The 21,197-nt window shown below is 32.5% G+C and overlaps 1 protein-coding gene across 1 annotated transcript in view; it reads right to left on the bottom strand.

Annotated features, from left to right (window-relative positions):
• LOC145331933 (uncharacterized) overlaps positions 1–2,414 on the bottom strand; it is a 30,293-nt gene extending 27,879 nt beyond the window's left edge. Inside the window, exon 1 of the mRNA XM_080176808.1 lies at positions 2,147–2,414. Within this exon, the coding sequence (XP_080032934.1) occupies positions 2,147–2,171 (25 nt within the window). The 5' untranslated portion in view covers positions 2,172–2,414. The remainder of the gene's footprint in view (positions 1–2,146) is intronic.
• Between the last annotated feature and the right edge of the window lie 18,783 nt (positions 2,415–21,197).

Below are 21,197 nucleotides of genomic sequence, written 5' to 3'. Positions count from 1 at the left end.
TGTTAAAGAACTCATCAGCTAAAGTTTTAAATCGAGAGCTAACCGTCTAATTATAGAAAAGATTCGCTTTAAAAAACAATTTCGTACTTGATGTTCCTAAAATTTAGGAAGTTTTTAATGTAAATTTGAAGAATTATTAAAGAATAAAATTAATTGAATATATAATTTTATATAACTTTAATAATGATAAAACAATTGTATGACAGTTTGACTTTAAAAGAACATTTAAAAAGATCAATTTAAGTAATCAATAGACCATTTCAACGCATTTAAAAGTATATAATATCTAAAAAAAAACTCAATTCGCCGTTTAGATTTGCCCTTAAAATGTATAAACCCTATGAAATAGGGGCGTAGTCACTAGGGTGGGTCGATTTTGGACATTTTTTTTCTGAGGCCAAAGCGGGGATCTGCACATGATTTGTATGAGTATAATACACCTCTGGATGATTTAAAATTTATCCTAAGTTTAAAACCGCTGACGACCAGACATTCAATTGTATAGCTATTTGTAATGGGAATCAAAAATTTATTGAATCAAAACTATGGCTTCATGGTGCTCCCAGGAAAGACATTGAGGAGTAGAATCAGGAACTTTTGACCGTTTAAAAAAATCTCGTTCCTAGCCTGAGAAAATCTAAAAAGCCTCTACAAATTGAACAATTCTCAATAAACCTTTAAAAAATGTGTTTTTTTTAGTTATTTCTAAGGCTAGGAACGAGATATTTTGAAACGGACAAAAGTTCCTGATTCAGCTCCTTAAGGCTTTTCCAGGGAGCACCATGAAGCCATAGTTCTGATTCAAAAAAAAAGTTTTGAATGTCGTCTTTGCATATTAATTAGTAATCAAATATATTTTTTAGTGGTCGCGTTCTTAAACTCAATTTTTTAAAATTCTTTTTCGTTCATAAATGTTTTAAAGGTTAATTTATCTGTTGCATATCCCCTCTTTCTCTAATTCCGATATGAACCCGCCCTAGTAGACACTAGTTTTATACAAAGTAGTGAGGCTTTTGTCTCCGTTAAGAATTCGCCAACCACTTGAGTTTTTTATATTATGTTTTTATTTTTTTTCTGTCCCCTTTCCAATAAGGATTCCCTAAATGCAAGCAATTACGAGTGTATAATCGTAAAATGTCTAAAAAATATTTTCTTTCAAAAATTGTTACTCTCTGTAAAGTAAAGCGATGTATGGCGAAAAAAAAGTAACTTAGGTAAAGTGAACAGCAAAAATCAACAACTATGGTATAAATAAATAAATTAAACAGAAAAAAAAGTTTTAAATTGAAAGAGTATTTTTAGTAGTGAAGCTACTCTTTAATATAAAATGTCCACCTGTCTGTCCTCATGTCTGTCTGAAACGTTTTGGGCTCATATAAAAGAAAACTTTTTAACAACATTTCCGTCATTAAGGAGCATAATTAATTATAAAACATCCATTGCGGTTGGACACATTAGATTGGTCAGATTTTCAAAAAATTTTGGATGTCAGTTTTAAAATAATATTTCCTATTGTTTTGAGCATCCATTGTGTAATTTACTTTGACCGTCGGTCTATCAGTTATCATAGAAATAAAAATGAGGTTTCGTGTTTGTTTTCTCTAAATCTTTAAATCTACCTGTACGTATTTTCATCCACGATTTTTTATGCTTCGCTACTTATGGATATTGTCATCCTTGTTAATTGTTGATTGAATAAATTTTGAATGATTTTTATCATACATAAATCTTATAAAATTTACATCCTGATTTTAAAACTTTAAATCATCACTCACTAAAAGGCACCTTCAAATCACTATCTCAACAATAACAGGTTTTAACAACCTATAACTTAAAATGTACAAATAACCTTTTTTCTTGTCCAATAATTTCTATGAATATTGAGTAAAATGAAAAAGCCTACTGCAACACACACAGAATAATAATAATTCCATAACGTCTATGATAATAACATACATCCATGAACTTGAAGCATAATTTTAGCACAAGTGGAGGGGAGGGGAATGGCTAAGGATAATTTAACCTTCTCCTCTTTATATTTTACAACAATGACTTGTGGTTGGCAGAGGAGCGTATAAATCCATGAGAGCGTATCCACTCTATATATTATAGTTTATGCTTGTGTGCATGAAGTATAACCACTCACCCATGCTGATCTCCTGTTCCTTCATGCCATGCACAACTGAATGCTCCCTAGCAGTCAAGACTCTATAGGTTCATATATATATATGTATATGTTAGCACAGCAGAAAGACTGTCTAAAAGGAGGCTGCATGTATGTCTTGCGTTTAAGCGTGCAGCGCTTCGTGGATGGCTGGAGATGATACGTGGGTACAGGCGGCTGCTGCCCAGGTTTCATGTTGATACATCCTTCCTAATTTAAAGCAAAATCTCCGGTGTTTCTCCGTCTGCCCCTCCGTCGGATCATCCGGAGAGAAAGGAGTAGATGCTTAGGAGACACTTTGGGTTGTTTCTCCTTTTTCAATCTTTCTCCATTTCTCTCTCTCTCTCTCCTTATCCTTTCTGACCCCTTCCCTGGGCTATGGGGTAAAGCTAGACAAATGTTCTGGGTTACTAAAGCAAAGGAATGTACCCTAACCTCACCCCCCCTCTCCCACCCCCTTACCTCTAAATGCAACCCTATAACTGAAGCATATTTGAAGAGATAGATATTCTGAAAAATAAAAGCAATTCAATAGCTAGAAATAGGTATATTTTAATAAATAAGAATGACAATATCTAAAAATTTTAAATTCAAACTAGAAATCAAATCCTATTTAGGATTCCGAAAGAAATTATGAAATAAATTGATCCTAAACTTGAATACACGGTGTATAATAATTCGTAATTTATCTATTATAAACATTTAAAAATACATAAATTCATAGTTTGTTTCATGTTTAACTCGAAATAAATTATATAAAAACAAAAACAAACTTTTATTTAAAAACTTGATTACAGAGATAATAACATTGTGCCTGATTTAACTAGGATTCATCATTCAACAATCATTGAATGTTAAAAAATAAAATTTATAATAAATATCTTTTTAAAAATCTCTAATGTCCTTATTTAAATAAAAAAGTTATTTTATAATTAGGGCCGGTTTGACTGTACCTATCTCTTAAAGATAATTTTGGCACATTAGAATCTTCCTATCGTTTACAAACTTTGTCTGATGATTCCTGAAACAGTTAGGTACAATTTAGAAAGCGCATTAACTCTGTAATTGTTACCAGAAAGTTCGTACATGCTTATATTGAACTTTTTTCGACGGGAATGTTATATAACATGATCATACTGCTCATCAAAATTTTACAACAAATTTTTATTTCATATTTTGTTCTGCTTAATAAGTGTTCATGTTCTTTTGTTCTACCGTCTGGTTTTACAGCTTCCTTTTTTATGGATGTTGTCATCCTTGTTTTTGTAATAATGATTCCTAGCGTAGGATATTTGGTTAGATGCGTGTAACATGTTGAGCTATGAGCGTATCTCCTTTACTCTAGGGAGATCCAGTAAGTAGCCAGTGAAAAAAATCATTGAAAAACATTAAAATAATAATGATAATGTTAGAAAATTGGCGGCGTCCCTTGAAGTGCTTAGTCGAGCGTCGATATAATTTCAAGTGAGAGAGAGAGTCCCATATGAGCTCTAAATTCTATGGAAGCTTCGCTTTTTTTAGATTTAGGTCTTTGGATGGTTTAAGGCTATTTTAATATTTTAGAGAGAGAGAGAGAGAGAGAGAAAGAGAAAGAGAGAGAGAGAGAAAGAGAGAGAGAAAGAGAAAGAGAGAGAAAGAGAAAGAGAAGAGAGAGAGAGAGAGAGAGAGAGAGAGAGAGAGAGAGAGAGAGAGAGAGAGAGAGAGAGAGAAAGTGAGAGAAAGAGAGAAAGAGAGAGAGAGAGAGAGAGAGAGAGAGAGAGAGAGAGAGAGAGAGAGAGAGAGAGAATTTAAGTTATGCCGTATTAATGCAAGCATGATCAATATTACAATAATACGATAAATGAATATTAAAACATCCATAATTTTTCCATTGTTTCGGAGATGATGTGTGTGTGTGTGTTTATGTGTGTTAGTGGCGGCTACACTTGAACTGAGATGATAATATTTCTCCGGCGCGGCGCACTTTCTAAGTCAATCTTTCTCTCTCTTAATATATCTTCCTTTTGCTTACTTAGGGTCACTGTTGGTTTGGCTCTCTCTCTCTCTCCCCCTCCTTCCCTTCTTTCAATATATCTCTATTGTTGGTTATCTTTTTTTGTCTCTCAATTTCTATCTATTTTCTTTTCTTTCGCTTTGAATTCTCCATTATTTTCATTGCCAGCTATTGCAATAGGGGAAAGTAGAAAAATAGCCTTAAACCATCCCAAGACCTAAATCTAAAAAAGCGAAGCTTCTATAGAATTTAGAGCTCATATGGGACTGTCGAAATCTTAATCTTTCAAAAAATAACATTACTACTTTAAATAATATGTTAAGCAACAAATGTGACTAGCATTTTTTGAGTCTATCTCTGCAGATTTTTTCGTACTTTTCCCTAAAGTTTAGTATCTGATGTTTGTGTTGGTCCATTACCTGTTGTTTGTTGCCCCATTTTCGAAGGTCCAGAACCGGGGTTTACCCCAAAAGAGACAGCAACAAATTTTTTTTGCCATATCTTCTTTTTGATAATACTAATAGCTGCGCTTTTAGACAATAAGCCTTTCTGTGCAACATGTGATTGAGTGACCTCCCCATTCCTCCCACATGTCAAATTTTTTAAAGAAATTTTTTTTATTAATAGTTTTCTATGTCCAAGGGATTTTTTGGAAAAATTGTGAAAATCTTAAATCTTTCTCAAAAATAACTAATAAAAATACAAAGCTTCCCATAAAAATTTCATATCTGAAGGGCTGTTTCAGAGGTATTTAATAACACACAGAAAGGAGAACTAAAAGAGCTACTTTAGAGTAAGATAAAAATTTTAACTTTTAGTTAAAAAATTAATAAAAATATTTCCAGTATGTCATCAAAAAAGATTAATATCTACTAGATTAGAACTGGTTCTCATCCATACTGAAGAAGCATGTATAGCATCGTATTACAAACAATTTTCCATGAATACTGAATAAAGAAACATAATATCAATGCCAGTTTTGTTATCCCAGGCCTTTCGCCACTGGAATCTAACAAAACTGGCTTTAATCTTAAAACTTAATTTTGATATCAGCAAAAAGCTGTCTATAATACAATGCGATAAATAACATTATACATTATGCTGTCCCTTTAAAGATTTGGCGCTCATTTACAAAATTGCTTACGCAAACTCACGCACAGAAAATCATGGAAAAGTTTAGCTCTCCTATTGGTCTGGTCAATAAGTTATCTCGTCTCTCATTGGTCGGAGGTTTTTCAGAGATTTGTTTAATTGGCCGTGCGTTTTATAGTCACACCTTCTCCGTGCCCATTACATGCCTCCCCCATTTCTTCCCCCTTTAAACCCCAAAATATAAATCCCCCTCATTCTTTTCTCCGGGGAGGGAGATGGGGTAATTAACACCACTAACAAACTTCTTCTCCTTAAATCTGACCTAGGCAAATTCTTAGAGTTCATATGCCTTAAAGAGAAACTCATACCTAAAAATGTATAAAAATGAAAATATATTTAGAAAAATTAATATACTACATATTGTTATTATGAGGCGAATTTTCTTTTTAATCGATAATCATACTGAAATGTAGACAGACTGACACGAATTAAATGATAGAGTAGATTCGGATACTTAATTCAAACATAAAATATATCTTTTTAAGTATTTATTTAACTTAGATTAAATGCAGTTTTGATTAAATATGGTTATTATATTTATGAGTAAATATGAATACTTTATTAGCAAATATTAAATATATTTAAATGATTAAAACTATTGATTAATTATGCTGGAATGTTTCTGAAGTAGTAGGATGTCTGTTTGTGTGTAGAAACACCAAAGCAGCAGGATGACTGTCTGTCTAATTGATACAAAAGTATTAATTATCTGTATAACTTTGAAGGCGTTGAAGAGGTGGAATATTTGTCTGTATTAAACTCGTTGAAGTAGTAGGATGTCTTTATGTAGCTGAATTGGCCTAAAGAAGGCTCGACTCCAAACCAGAAGTGTTCTGTATATGGACTCTCAATTACAACTAACTCAAATAAATGTTCTCTTAACTTTTTCCAGAGCAATTGAGAGTAAATGAATATGTTTCTCCTTTTAAGCCAAAAACTTAAACTTAATTATACTACAATACTTTTAAAAGTGAAGCTTTTCTATAATTAGGGTCAGTCCTTTTGTCCGGAACGATTAATTCTTTTCCTTAATTTAAACATATTAGAATTGTCCTTCCGATTTCAAACAGTAAGGCACGACTCAGAAAGCTCAGCAACTCTATAATCATTACCAGAAAGACAAAGTCCGTACGTTCAATTAAAATATGCTGATTTTTACTTATTTGACAAGTTTTTGTATGTTAAAATTATCTTATTTATCTGATCAACTAGGTACAATGTTATAAGCGAAGCATCTCTATAATAAAGTTCAAAAAATGTAAGAATGTCCTTAAACAGAATTATGTAATTCAGCAGTTTTGCAACAAATTTACATACAATTTTGTTCAAACTTATCCATTAAAATTCATCTTATCCAGCTCTGGCACTCTTAGTGTTGATGTTCGTTTGTTCTTCCATTTTATAGCTTCGCTTTTATGGATGTTGTCATCCTTGTTAAATATAGCATTACATTATGATAAATAGATTTTAACAACAAAATAACTGTTTCTATGAGTATCCTTTTAAGCATAGGTTACAAGACATTTGTCTATGTATATTAAAATGGGTATAAAAAGGCGCACTTTTACATCAAGAAAGAAAGGAAGAAAATATGTGGGGGGGGGGGGGAGGATAATATTAAGCTAACCGAAACTCAAACAATCCTTATGCTCCGCTTGTAAAGCTAATAGACTGAAAATATTAATACAAGTTTGAATGGCTGGTGTGGAAATGAAATCTGGCGTATAATGCAGTTTTTAACAGCTCACTTTAGCACGTATTATTCAGTTTATTGGTGGAAATAAATTGTTACACTACATCCATACCTCATGCTAGTAATAGATATATTACTACTAGATAGTCACACTAGCCCCATAATTGTTACACTTCATCCATACCCCATGCTAGTAATAGATATATTACTACTAGATAGTCACACTAGCCCCATAATTGTTACACTTCATCCATACCCCATGCTAGTAATAGATATATTACATCTAGATGGTCACACTGGCCCCATAAGTGTTACACTTCATCCATACCCCATGCTAGTAATAGATATATTACATCTAGATGGTCACACTAGCCCCATAATTGTTACACTTCATCCATACCCCATGCTAGTAATAGATATATTACTACTAGATGGTCACACTAGCCCCATAATTGTTACACTTCATCCATACCCCATGCTAGTAATAGATATATTACTACTAGATGGTCACACTAGCCCCATAATTGTTACACTTCATCCATACCCCATGCTAGTAATAGATATATTACTACTAGATAGTCACACTAGCCCCATAATTGTTACACTTCATCCATACCCCATGCTAGTAATAGATATATTACATCTAGATAGTCACACTGGCCCCATGTTCGTTTAAAGTTTAGCTTCCTTCACACTACGATTTATGGGCTAGTCTCCTTTACGTGAGCCGGAAATTTTAGCAGACAAACACCTTTGTATATTTTTAGTAGCGTAGCTACTCTATAATTTGAAATGTCCGTCTGTCCGTCCGTATTTCTAAAACGTTTTAGGGGAAACGTGATTTTCTCGGCTCCTATTTTCTCTATTTCTTTTCAGGATTGACGGCAAAATTATCAGGGATTGAATTTGCCCATATTCTACATTTTTTATTAAGTTTTATTAAGATTAGTCTATTAATTGCAGTGCTTGATCGATTCCTAGATTTTATGATTTTAAAGGTTGCGTGATTTTAAAGGTTTCTTGATTTTCCTATTTTATCAAGTTCATTGTTTATTGTATGACACTGCTCTATATTAATTTTTTTTCCCGATATCCCTTTATAATTTTTAAGCTTCACTACTTATTGATGTTGTCATATTTGTTTACATTTTATTAAAATAATACGAAATATTTCGACGATATATTATTTCTATAAAGCTTACTTTATCATAAGAAATCAACTTAAATATAAATGTTTTGTCCATATGCTTTACATTATATGAGGGAAGAAATTTTTACACCATATAATTTACCCAAGAAAAGTTTATCCTATAAAGAAACATTTTATAGCTGAATAAAAAAACTGCCCTTTCGCAGCAAAATCTGAACACTTTCTAACCAATAATATGGCCAGATTGTTCCTCCAATGTTTTCTATAAGCTGAATAAGAGAATATGTATCTAAGTATATCTATTATCTATTATGCACTTACTAGATTAGGTGCAAAATATTAATATTTTTTAAAGATAACAAGGATGACAACATTCATTTAAACAAGCTTGGATCATGGAAAGAAAATAAAGTAATGGGTTTTATCATATTTTCACAGTAGCTTTTCTCTTATTTCTAGCTACAAGGGGGGGGGGGGGAGCTCTAACCCTGCGGGCAGACTTAGACATTTACGAAACAAAACCTAAGATATCCTATCAAAAGCTACTGTTAAAATACGACAAAACCCTCTACTTTTCTTTCCATGATTCCAATGCTTTACTAAACACAACATAGACTAAAAGATTATTCAAAAGAATTATAAAAGTTACTTTTTATTTTATATTACAGGCAATTGTCGATTGAACCTTTGTCAACATACTTTAAAAATCTATCAAGATACTGTCGAAAAAAAGCTTGTTATCCAAATCCTCATAGAAAAACTTTGTTGTTCTGGTAAAAGCATATTTAAACCGGTCCTAGATGCCTCCAGGGGTACTTAAGGTGAGGGGGTTACTTTAGGCATGTTAGAATTGTCCTATCGATTTTAAACTTTACATGGTGATTCCTTTAGTAGTTAGGTACGATTTAGAAAGCGTGTTGTCATCCTTGTTTTAATTATAAAGAAAACTGGGGTATTTTTTCTTTAAGCGCTTCCACTTGGGAGGGTAGCGGTATCCTTCCCCCAAATAGTTCCCAGGACCTATGAGAAGCTACCTTTTAAAGGAGAAACTTATCGGTCCAGCTTGTAGTTATATTCTTCGGTACAAACAAACTCATAAACATCCTATTACTTTTATATTTTAAGGATAAAAAATTAAAAGTATGTTGATAAAATAACTACACAAAGAGGAACGGAAGAGTAAAAGAAAACTACTAATTTATTTTACTTTTTAAATTAAAGCAATTTTTCATCTTTCCTAATTTTAAAGTTTAAAACTTTTTGTAATCTGAGACATGATTATTTGAGCTGTTGGATTTATAAAATATTAATTATATTCTTTAAATGTATTGGGTTGTTCTAAACTTAAGAAAAATTCAAATTTAAATTTGCAAAAAAAATTGTCAAAGTTGTTTCTTCGTAACGTTCACCTACTCCCTGCCATTTATTTTTTTTAGGGGGGGTTGTCTAACCCCATAGGAAGCTCTACTTTGTACCGTAGATATCTATAATACAAAGTAGATCGATGCCTGTCTGTCTGTCTATTTGTTTGTACCGAAGGATCTAGCTAACCGCTGAACCGATCGGGTTCTTCTTAACAGGGTAGCTTCTCAAAGTGTCCCGAGAAGGTTTATTACTATTTTGGGGGAGGGTACCACCACCCTCCCAAGAGAAATCGCCCCTAGAAAATAATTTAGTTGACTTTAAAAAAATAAAAATATTGGCTTTGGGATTAAACTATCCCCTCCTCAAGTGCCCCTAGAGGCCTCTAGGGGCGAAACCGCTAGTCCATATCAGATAAAGTGTTAATTTTATTATACTAATAAAGTTATGGCGAAACGTATGTATGAATACTAATCAGTTACTTTGTTTCTAAACTAGCAACTGCGCCCCTAGCCTAAAAATATACCAAGATTTATTTATAAAAATAGAATAGCCTAAAACCATAGCAGGACCTAAAACAAGTCACTGCAAAGGAGAACCATATCGGTTCAGCGGTTAGCGAGATCTTTTGCGCAGACAATAAACCTTGCTACTTTATAAAATAGGATAATATAATATTTTCAATGCCTTAAATAGTTCATTATTTTTAGCTGCTATGAGTGAACAATGAAAAAGTATAATTTCTGTTAATAATTTTCAATATTGTCAATTTGAAAAATGGATTTATCCTAATAAAGAAATGCCTTAGGCCATGAATAGGATAAAGGTCACCGTTACTACAAACTTCAAGTGTATAAAAGTTTTATTTCATACGACAAAATAACAAGCATGGTTCATCCTTATACTAGCGAATACGCCCATAGAGGCCTCTAGGGACACGTAAAATCTAATTTATTTTTGTCGATTTCTCTGGGGAGGGTGGTGGTATCCTCCCCCAATATAGTTATAAAACTTCAAGGGACCTATGAGAAGCCACCCTGTTAAGGAGAACCCGATCGATTCAGCGGTTGGCGAGATTCTTCGGCACAAACAGACACACAGACAAACATCCTTTTACTTTATTATAATGATAAAAGTAACAGGATGTCTGTATGTTTTGTGTGCCTGCCTGTGTGTAGCGAGGTATCTCGCTGACCGCTGAACCGATATTGTTCCCCTTTACAGTTTAACTTCTCCTAGGTCCAGTGAAGGTTTAACCATGGTAAACCCAACCTCCCAAGATAAATCTTTTATAAACTAAAATTTGAGGGTCGACTTGGGAAATTTTTTTTCAGTTTGGCTTCGAAATGGATATTCACTGGATAAGAAGCGGTTTTTAGCCATACAGAAAAATTATGTATAACACTGTACCACAGACAATTTTCCATGCATATTGAAATAAAAATCATAAAAACTAATACCAGTTTTTTAGCCCGAACTTTTCTCCCCTCGAAGATGACAAAACTGGTTGTAATCATATAATTTTCATTTTAATTTCCGCGGAAAGCTGTTTATATTATATGCGAAAATTAACTATACTAAATTCTTTTTATTATTTGTTATTGTTTTCTACAAATTTATTATCTTTTTAACTAAAAATAGGTTAATTTCTAAAATATTTGTATTAATTAAATAATTTATAATTGTTCTTCTCTGTATATGTTAATGCATATTTTAACTAAAATCTTGAAGTTCTCTAACATACATTTACAAACTTGAGTTTTTAAAACATTGCCAATTTTTTAATTAGCAATTTCTTAAAGTGAAATTTTTCTACATGTAAATAGAAACGGACGTCCTAACGTTCATACAGGCCGGTCAGAACTGTCCTATAATTCTAATTTGCATGGTGATTTCTGTATAATAATTAGATACAATTTAGAAAGCGTAGTTTATCTAAAGTCTTCCTTATAATAAAGTAACAGGATGTTTGTCTGTGTGTTTGTATGTTTGTACCGAAGGATCTCGCTAACCGCTGAACCGATCGGGTTCTTCTTGACAGGGTAGCTTCTCATAGGTCCTAGGAAGGTTTATAACTATTTTCTTGGGGGGTGGGACACCCCCACCCCCACCCCCAAATGAAAAATCCCTCTCCCCCCCCAAATTTTATTTTTAATTTTCTTAACTAAAATTAAAAATAAGGGGGGGGGGCACCCCCATCCCCCCTCAAAAAAAATTTTCGCCCCCCCAAAAAAATTTTTTTAGTACTTTTATTTTTAAAATCTAAAATAAGAAATTGAATTATTAAATTCGACTATCTCCTCCTCAAGTGCCCCTAGAGGCCTCTAGGGGGCGTAGCCGCTAGTTACTAGATAAAGTCCTTGTAAGTTCCGTTTTAAACACGTTGATTTTGGTTTTTTAATAAACAACAATATTTTTTTATAATATTACTATACGTATTAAATTGATTTTTTGGAGAAAAAAATCTAAAATGTCCGTTAAATGTTTTTCAAAAACACAGGGAGAAAAAATCTTCCTGAGAAAAAATCCTCCAATCAAAACATCCAATAATGTGAATGTTTTTGTTTGTTTGCTGTTTCACGGGAACATTTAGCATCGTTCTGCAACATTAGATGAAATAATTAACTAAATGCACAAGAATCTCATTTCCCTATTTCTTTCCCATTTTAGAAGCAAAGCTACTTTATAATTTGATATGTTCGTCAGTGTGCTTAACTGTAGGTAGTCTTTTTTTAGATACACTTCATTTCCTTGGCTAGATAAGACAACTAGCTAGATAAGATAATCGTTATTTTCGACGAAGCCCAATCTGTCCCACTTTTGAGCAAGACGATTCCTATATGACGTCATATAAAGGGAAAAGAAAAAGGGAAGGGGGGGGGGGAATCTCTTCAAAAGAGATGGGAGAAAAGGGAATCGTCTTGCTCAAAAGTGGGATAGATTGGGCTTCGTCAAATCGATTTTAGTTATGATAAATATATTACATAGCATTTACAACAGATATTATAAATCATTAATATACTTCTACCAATGCAATGTGTTATTTACGATTATGAGGCATTCTATAAACCAGAGCACTGTGGGCTAGAATTGAATCAAGACAAAAGTAAGTGCCGAGCCCTGGGACCTATGTATGGTGAAAATAGACATAAAACCATGATGATTCCAGGTAAAACCAAAATATTTCAGCGGGGTCTTTTTGTTTTATTTCAATTTTAAGTTCTGAAAAAAAAATGAAAAAAATATGAAAATCTTTAATAAAAAACAAACAAAAACTGTTTTTCAAAATTTTTTTTCACTAAAAGATACAAACAACTTATATACATACTATAAGCTTTAAAAAAACCAAAATGTTCAAATTTAGGACTGCCTTTCCAAGGTTAGAAGAAAAATCCTAACAACGAATTCTAACATATTTCTGATCAACATAGCAATAAAACGTCTTTTGCTAAATCTTTAACATCAAAATTAAATAGCACTTACTAAAGACTTTTTTTTCATTTAAACTTATACTTTTTACATTATTTAACTTTTAAGATTGTGTTTTTTTTAAAGAAAGGTTGCGTGATTTTTTTTCTCATAATTAATTTATCTTAATATGCTGCATTATAAGTGACTGACATTGTAGGCTGTGATGGCTTAGAAAACTCAATACCAGTTTTGTTAGCCCAGGCCATCGGCCCCTCGGGGCCTACAAAACTAGTTTTAATCTTTTTATTTTTATTTTACTATCTGCTAAAAGCTGTCTATAATCCCATACAATAAATAACTATTAAACATACCAATTAAAGTGAAACAGGGATCTTAAGGGATAAGACAAAGGATGATAAATTGATTACTCCTTCTGTAGATTAATATTATTGGTTAAAAAGTTTGGACTTTGCATGTTTGAACCATCAAATCATTAATCAATTCATAAATTATCAATAAAACATACCAAGACTAATAGTATAAACCAAACAATCAAGATTAAAAATAAAGTTCCCAAAGTTTTTGAACCAATGAATGAGAAAATATTTATAAAGAACTTTGGGTACCAGCAAATTTTACATTCCAATGTCCCCTTGATCCATATTAAATCTACCATTTCATAAATTGAAGAATTTATTTATCAGTATAATTTAATTGTAAACAACAAAACAACAGGGAAGAAGGGGACATAAGAACTGTAAAGATTCTTAGAAATAGGAAAAGTTTTCTTTTGTGTGGACACTGCTAGTTTGAACCATCCAATTAAGATTTAATAAAAGACCAGTTAACTAATTAGATAACGTGTCTATAAAAACTTTTGGTACCAGTATAATTTATAGTCACATGCCATACTCGGCGAGGGTGAGGTAATAAAGAGTAGCTCACTTGTGACAGCGGGTCAAGGTATAATATACTTGAGCGTGGAGCTTAATAGCCCTAGTGGCTAAACAAAAGTGTTTCATCCTTCTTCATTACTACTTAGGTCCAAACACTAAGAAACAATGGCTACACAAACAAATAAACAGTCACATTTTTCCTCCCTTCTTGCCGATTTGCATGTATTTATCATGTATAAAATCAATTATTTATCATACATTGGAGGTAGGGGGCTTTGGACTGTTTATAACACTAGTCTAAAAAGTTCTATAATAATAATTTATTATTCGTTGGCTTATATTTTAGTAAAAATATTTTGTTTTGTTTATTCTAGGTTTTTTTAAAATGAAACTTATATGGAATGTGTCCCAGAAATAGAGAGGACAATTGACTGTTTAATAAACTAGTCTCTAAACTTTATAAAGACATTTCTTATTCTTTGACTTAACAACTATGGGTACTTTTGAATAGTTTTGTTTTTGTCTGTTTTCAGGGGAAATTTAATTTGTATAGCAGCTATTCAAGACAGACGGCTGCATTTTTTGTGAAGATTCCCTAAACAATTTACTTTGTATATCAGTCAAGGTCTATAAATATTAAAATTATAAAATACGCAAGAAAGGTTTCAGGATTTAAAGAAATTCTTTTTAAAACTGCTTGTCCATATTCCCATCTCATCCATGTTATTGATGTTGTCATCCTTGTTTCTTTCTTTCAGGGATCTTAAGGGATAAGACAAAGGACAATAAAGTGATACATGTAGATTTCCACAAATTATGACAAGGAAACTAACCATTTCTTATGTAAAATTATTGTTTGATTATATGTTTGTAAAATATTAGTTTGAAACCATTCCATTAATTTTAGTAAAAGTACACAATTTTTTTGAGCTAACGTGGGTACTGGTGTGATTTACATCCCAATGTCCCCTCCCTCTTATAATTAGCAAATTAAATTTTAAAACGGCATTCTGCTTTTCAAAACAGGATATTTAAATAATTTGTATGATAGAACAAAAGATCCTAAAACTCTAGACAAAAAGTAACAGGATGTCTTTCTGTCTATATATAAGTGTATGTTTAACGAAGGAGGGAGGGAGTGAACTGGACATAGAATTGTAAATCATATCCAAAGTTTTATAAACACATTTTCTTATCCTTTTGATAATTTATGAATTGATTAATGATTTGATGGTTCAAACATGCAAAGTCCAAACTTTTTAACCAATAATATTAATCTACAGAAGGAGTAATCAATTTATCATCCTTTGTCTTATCCCTTAAGATCCCTGTTTCACTTTAATTGGTATGTTTAATAGTTATTTATTGTATGGGATTATAGACAGCTTTTAGCAGATAGTAAAATAAAAATAAAAAGATTAAAACTAGTTTTGTAGGCCCCGAGGGGCCGATGGCCTGGGCTAACAAAACTGGTATTGAGTTTTCTAAGCCATCACAGCCTACAATGTCAGTCACTTATAATGCAGCATATTAAGATAAATTAATTATGAGGAAAAAAATCACGCAACCTTTCTTTTTAAAAAACACAATCTTAAAAGTTAAATAATGTAAAAAGTATAAGTTTAAATGAAAAAAAGTCTTTAGTAAGTGCTATTTAATTTTGATGTTAAAGATTTAGCAAAAGACGTTTTATTGCTATGTTGATCAGAAATATGTTAGAATTCGTTGTTAGGATTTTTCTTCTAACCTTGGAAAGGCAGTCCTGAATTTGAAAATTTTGATTTTTTTAAAGCTTATAGTATGTATATAAGTTGTTTGTATCTTTTAGTGAAAAAAAATTTGAAAAACAGTTTTTGTTTGTTTTTTATTAAAGATTTTCATATTTTTTTCATTTTTTTTTCAGAACTTAAAATTGAAATAAAACAAAAAGACCCCGCTGAAATATTTTGGTTTTACCTGGAATCATCATGGTTTTATGTCTATTTTCACCATACATAGGTCCCAGGGCTCGGCACTTACTTTTGTCTTGATTCAATTCTAGCCCACAGTGAGAGGTGTATTAAATGGGGCCTTCAGTGTTAACTAGTATATGATTTACTTTTGGTGATTAATGGTTTGTCCAGAAAGCTTCAAAAGATAGGGATACTTATTTTTAAAAGCGAAGCTTTTCTATAATTAGGGTCGGTCCGTACGTCCGTCCGTCCGTCCGTCCGTCCGTCACGGATAGCTTTTTTTGTTAATTTAGACATGTTAGAATTGTCCTATCGATTTCAAATTTTGCATGGTGATTCATTTAGTAGTTAGGTACGATTTAGAAAGCGTAGCAACTCTATAATCATTACCAAAATGTCCGTACGTCCATTTTAAACATGTTGATTTTTTTTACTTTTTTAAATAGCTTTTTTCGTTAATTTAGGCATGTTAGAATTGTTCTATCGATTTCAAATTTTGCATGGTGATTCCTGTAATAGTTAGGTACAAGTTAGAAAGCGTAGCAACTCTATAATCATTACCAGAATGTCTGTACGTCCATTTTAAACATGTTAATTTTTTTACATTTTTAACAACAAATTTGTATTTGACCTAATTATCCGATTGGTCTGATTTTTGGTATACTGATTCCTGGGACAACAAAGTACAATATTATAAGCGAAGCAATTCTATAATCAAGTTTTAAAAATGTAAGTATGTCCATAATCATTACCCTGTATCAAGCAGTTTTTTAACAAATTTACTTACAATTTTGCTTTGACTCTTATACATTCGCATTCTGATTATTCAGTTCTGACATTATACAAATGTTAATGTCCGTTTGTCGTACCGTTACAGAGCTTCGCTTTTATGGATGTTGTCATCTTGTTTATTAAGGTTTTTTTTTGAATTTAATTAAAGTGACTTCGATAGAAATTCTCCAAGAAGATTTTTGTACTTTGATACTCTGACTAATAAAAGAATTATAAATTTCAAAAATGACAACATTCATTAGTAAAGAACAAAAAAAATACAAAAACTCACAAAACTTTAACAATTATTTTTATATGCTAATTTGTACAGGAAATTTTCTTGAATAGTAGTCGAGAAAATCACATTTATTCCATACCGTTACGGGCTGACGGAGTGACAGACGAACAGACAGGCAGACAAAGTTAAATATAGAGTAGATTATTAAGAAAAGGCTTCAAATCTTATATTATGAGCGGTATATTCATTGAACTGATACATTGTTATTGCAAAAAGAAACTCTTTTATTTTAATTTATTTGTACACGAAAGTAATTTTCAAAAGTGTCCCTTACTTTTTGCAAATTATGCTCATTTGCTGTTTTTAGACCATGAGGTTTTTTTTGTTAAAGCTCGATTGGTTGGTTAAAACTAGCAGTTTCCAAACCACCAATAATTTAAAAGTAGACATTTCATTTGTGAAAAAAAATACATCATTCAGAGCTTTTAAGTAGCACACATTTACAGAGATAACAAGGATCCATAAAAGCGAAGCTCTGAATCGGTACGACAAACGAACATTAACACTTGTATAGTGTCTGAACTTAATAATTAGAATATAAATGTAATAATACAGATTAATAAATAAGGACATACTTACATTTTTGGGAATTGATTATAGAGATGCTTCGCTTATAAATTTGTACTTTGTTGTCCTAGGAATCAGTATTCCAAAAATCAGGTCAATCGGATTATTATATCACATAAAGATTAGTTGTGAAAATAGTTAAAAATCAAACAAAAAGGACGTACAGACATTCTGGTAGATATTATAGAGTAACTACGCTTTCTAAATCGTACCTAACTACTATAGGAATCACCATGCAAAGTTTGAAATCGATAGGACAATCTAACATGCCTGAATTAACGAAAAAAGCTATCCGTTCAAGACGGACGTACAGACCGACCCTAGTTATAGAACAGCTTCGCTTTTAAAAAGATTTTACTGCATAATTTCCTTTTAAATGTAGATACAGACAAAGATGGGGGGGAAGGGATAAGACTATGAACGATAAATTAATGTTCATCCCTAATAATGTTATTTAAATATACCACTTCTCTAGATTAAAATCATTAGTTGAAAAATTTGGACACTACTAGTTGGAATCAACCGATCAAAATTCAGCTAAAGTACCAACGAATGAGATAATATAGATAAACAACTTTGGATACTAGAGAAATTTACGGTCTAATGTCCCCTCTCTCCCTGGGGAAAAGTAAAGAATTTTGTGAATTGGGTTGAAAATTAAATATTGCGGGGCCAAGGGAAACTAGCCGCTAATTTGCTATATTCAAGCAGCTGCATATTTATGAAAAGATAAAGTTTATAGCTGCCGACATTTTTCTTGTTTAAGCTGTTGCGTGCACATCTATTCACCAAGGAAATGTAAAATCCCGAGGCCGTGGCTCAACACGTAGCGCATCCGCTCGTCATCGGAAAGGTGATAGGTTCGAATCTCCTTCCAACACCTCGTTATGACTAAAGACGTTAAAAATGGTTCCTACAGCTGCTATGTCAGATGCGCGATATAAATATTTAGAGTAAAGGGAATGCCTTTGCCAAAAACAGGCGCAACTCATTACCATGCACAGTTACGACTTCTCAGACAAAGGTCATGGAAACAAAGAGTTGGTTGTCTGATGGGTGTTGAATGTTGATACCCTGAGTGATTGAGCGCATTGCATTCCAATTCAAAATGCAGAATATGTTCAAAGATAGGCGTCATCACGCCCCTAGAGTCAATAGTCAAGGAGGTGTAAAAGGGGGGAGAAAGGCCTTTCCGATTTTAATTTTAAGAGAGGGAACGGGGGGGGGGGTTGACACCCCCCTACCACACTCTGCTGAACATAAGTAATATATAATAAAGCTGTCAAAATATTCTGCTAAAAGAAAGATACATAAAAATTGTTGGGCTGTCGTGCGGCTGCCGAGCCCTGTCCCTGGCATCTGAACAAAATTTTTGGAATTCCAAATAATATTTGAAAATTGTTAAGTTCATGTTTAAGAGGACAGAACAATAATTAACGTTCTAAACGAATGCTTGAAACAAAATAGACTAGAAGCATTTATTTTGTGGCAATTTATTGTATTTCAAACTTACTAGCGGCTACGCCCCTAGAGGCCTTCAAGGGCACTGTTGGAAAGGAGAGGAACAGGGTGGGAAAAAAGGAAACAAGGATGACAACATCCATAAGTAGCGAAGCATAAACAATTAAATAAGAATTTAGATATTAGTTGACAAAAGCATGCATATTAGGAAAAAATCACGAAACCTTTTCAACATTTGTTAATTTCTTAATATTTATTTATATTTCAGTACTATGACTAACAGACTGACGGTCAAAGTAAATTACATACTGGATGCTCAAAACAACGGGAAATTTAATTTTGATATTTATAACTACAAAAATTTAAAAAAAAAGGACCATAAACATCAAAGATATGAAGAAAAATGTGAAAAATATAAAAATAGCCAAAAACCTGCAAAAAGGCAGTCTGACCGCCATTGATGTGTTCTTGAAACGAAAGGAAATTTAATCTTGATATCTATAACTGAAAAACTTTGGAAATTGGGCCATAAACACCAAAGGTATGGAGAAAAATGTGAAAAATAAAAAAATAGCCTAAAAACTGCTTAAAGGCAGTCTGACCGTCATAGTTGTTTTCTTGAAACGACAGGAAATTTAATTTTGATTCTATAACTGAAAAAATTTTGGAAATCGGACCATAAACACCAAAGATATGGAGAAAAATGTGAAAAATACAAAAATAGCCTAAAACCTGCTAAAAAGCGGTCCTATCGACATTGATGTTTTATAGTTAATTGTGCTCCTTGATAATGGGAATGTTGTCAAAAAATTTCAGCCTTTTATCTTCTATAGGAGCCGAGAAAATCACGTTTCCCCCAAACTAAGACGGACATACGGACATACGGACAGACGGACATACGGACATACGGACAGACGGACATTTCAAATTATAGAGTAGCTTCGCTACTAAAAAGTAAAAAATTTAGGTGGTTTTTTTTCCTTAAACCTATAAGAAGGATCACTCTAAAAGTAGGGTTGGGCCGGATACTTTTTTGGCCAGATATCAAAAATCAGCCGGATATGCTGTAACCGGATAGTTTTAATATCCGGTATCCGGCCGGATATTGAAAATGGCCGGATATCCGGCCGTATAACCGGCCAAACCGGATATCCGGCCAAACCCTATCTAAAAGAAAACCACATCGGTTCATTGGTTATCGAGATTCTAAGTTACAAACAGGCAGACTTCCTACTACTTTACCAAAGGGATAACTCATAGCAGCTCATTATAATAGGCTTTAGGGGAGGACTCCCAAAAATTGATTTCTGTCTCTTTTATTAGAATTATTTTATAGCCTTATGATTTCTCATATTGGGGATGGGAGGGACCTCAAATATAGGCAGATAATACCCACCCATCTATGTGTATGATACCAGTCAAAGAAAAAGCTCAATAAAAAGTCTCTTTAGAATACAAAAATGACTGAGACTGAACAGTATCCTACAAATTGGAAAACGACTAATCGTCTTTCAGAATCTATTTTAGAAAACTTGTACTTACAACATCCTTCAAAGAGAAGTTTATCTATATATATATATTTATATATTCAAGTCAGTAAAAGTAGAATTTGAATAATCTTATTTTTCCTTTAACATGCTAAAGAAAACACCTTTTGTTAAAAATTACTGAAGCTTTAAAATGTTTGCTTACCGAGAAATTAGTTTATGCATATTTTTGAAGTTTTATAAATTTGTTACACTTCTCAATAGAAATAACTTTTTTAAAAATTATAGCCAAAAACTTGACATTCATATTATAATCTTATAGAGGCCGCGAATTTGCCTCGATAATAGATTAAACGTTTTTTTGTGTCTAGATAATAATCCAAATCAGGATCTTCTTTTTAAAAATATATTAAACTTCAGCTGCGCCCCTAGCATTTATAGGGGCTCTATATTCGAAGGATATGAAAGGACAGAAATATAGCCTATAACAATACTTTGAATTATTTATAAAAATAAAGTAGCATAAACCAATTTAGGACCTATAAAAAGCTTCACTTTAAAGGAAAACCATATCGGTTCAACGGTAAATGAGATCCTTCTCTTCAGACAAAAAGCTTACTACTTTATAAAATACTAGCGGCTTCGCCCCTAGCCTCTAGAGGCTTTGCCCCACGAGGTTTGATAAACCCATTTTTTTTGTATTTTAGATTTAAAAAGAAAAGTAAAAAAACATTACAGGAACATTAGGTATATTCCCTGAAGAGTATAATCCAATCGGTTCGAACTGGTTACCAAGATCTTATCTTCAGATGGACGGGACAGACAGACATCGTTCTACTT

This window comes from Acartia tonsa, chromosome 11 (assembly GCF_053477335.1).
Source record: "Acartia tonsa isolate MP-2025a chromosome 11, ASM5347733v1, whole genome shotgun sequence".
Classification (NCBI taxonomy): Eukaryota; Metazoa; Arthropoda; class Copepoda; order Calanoida; family Acartiidae; genus Acartia; species Acartia tonsa.
Note: the sequence above shows the minus strand (reverse complement) of the source record. Positions and strands in the feature narration are given on the sequence as shown.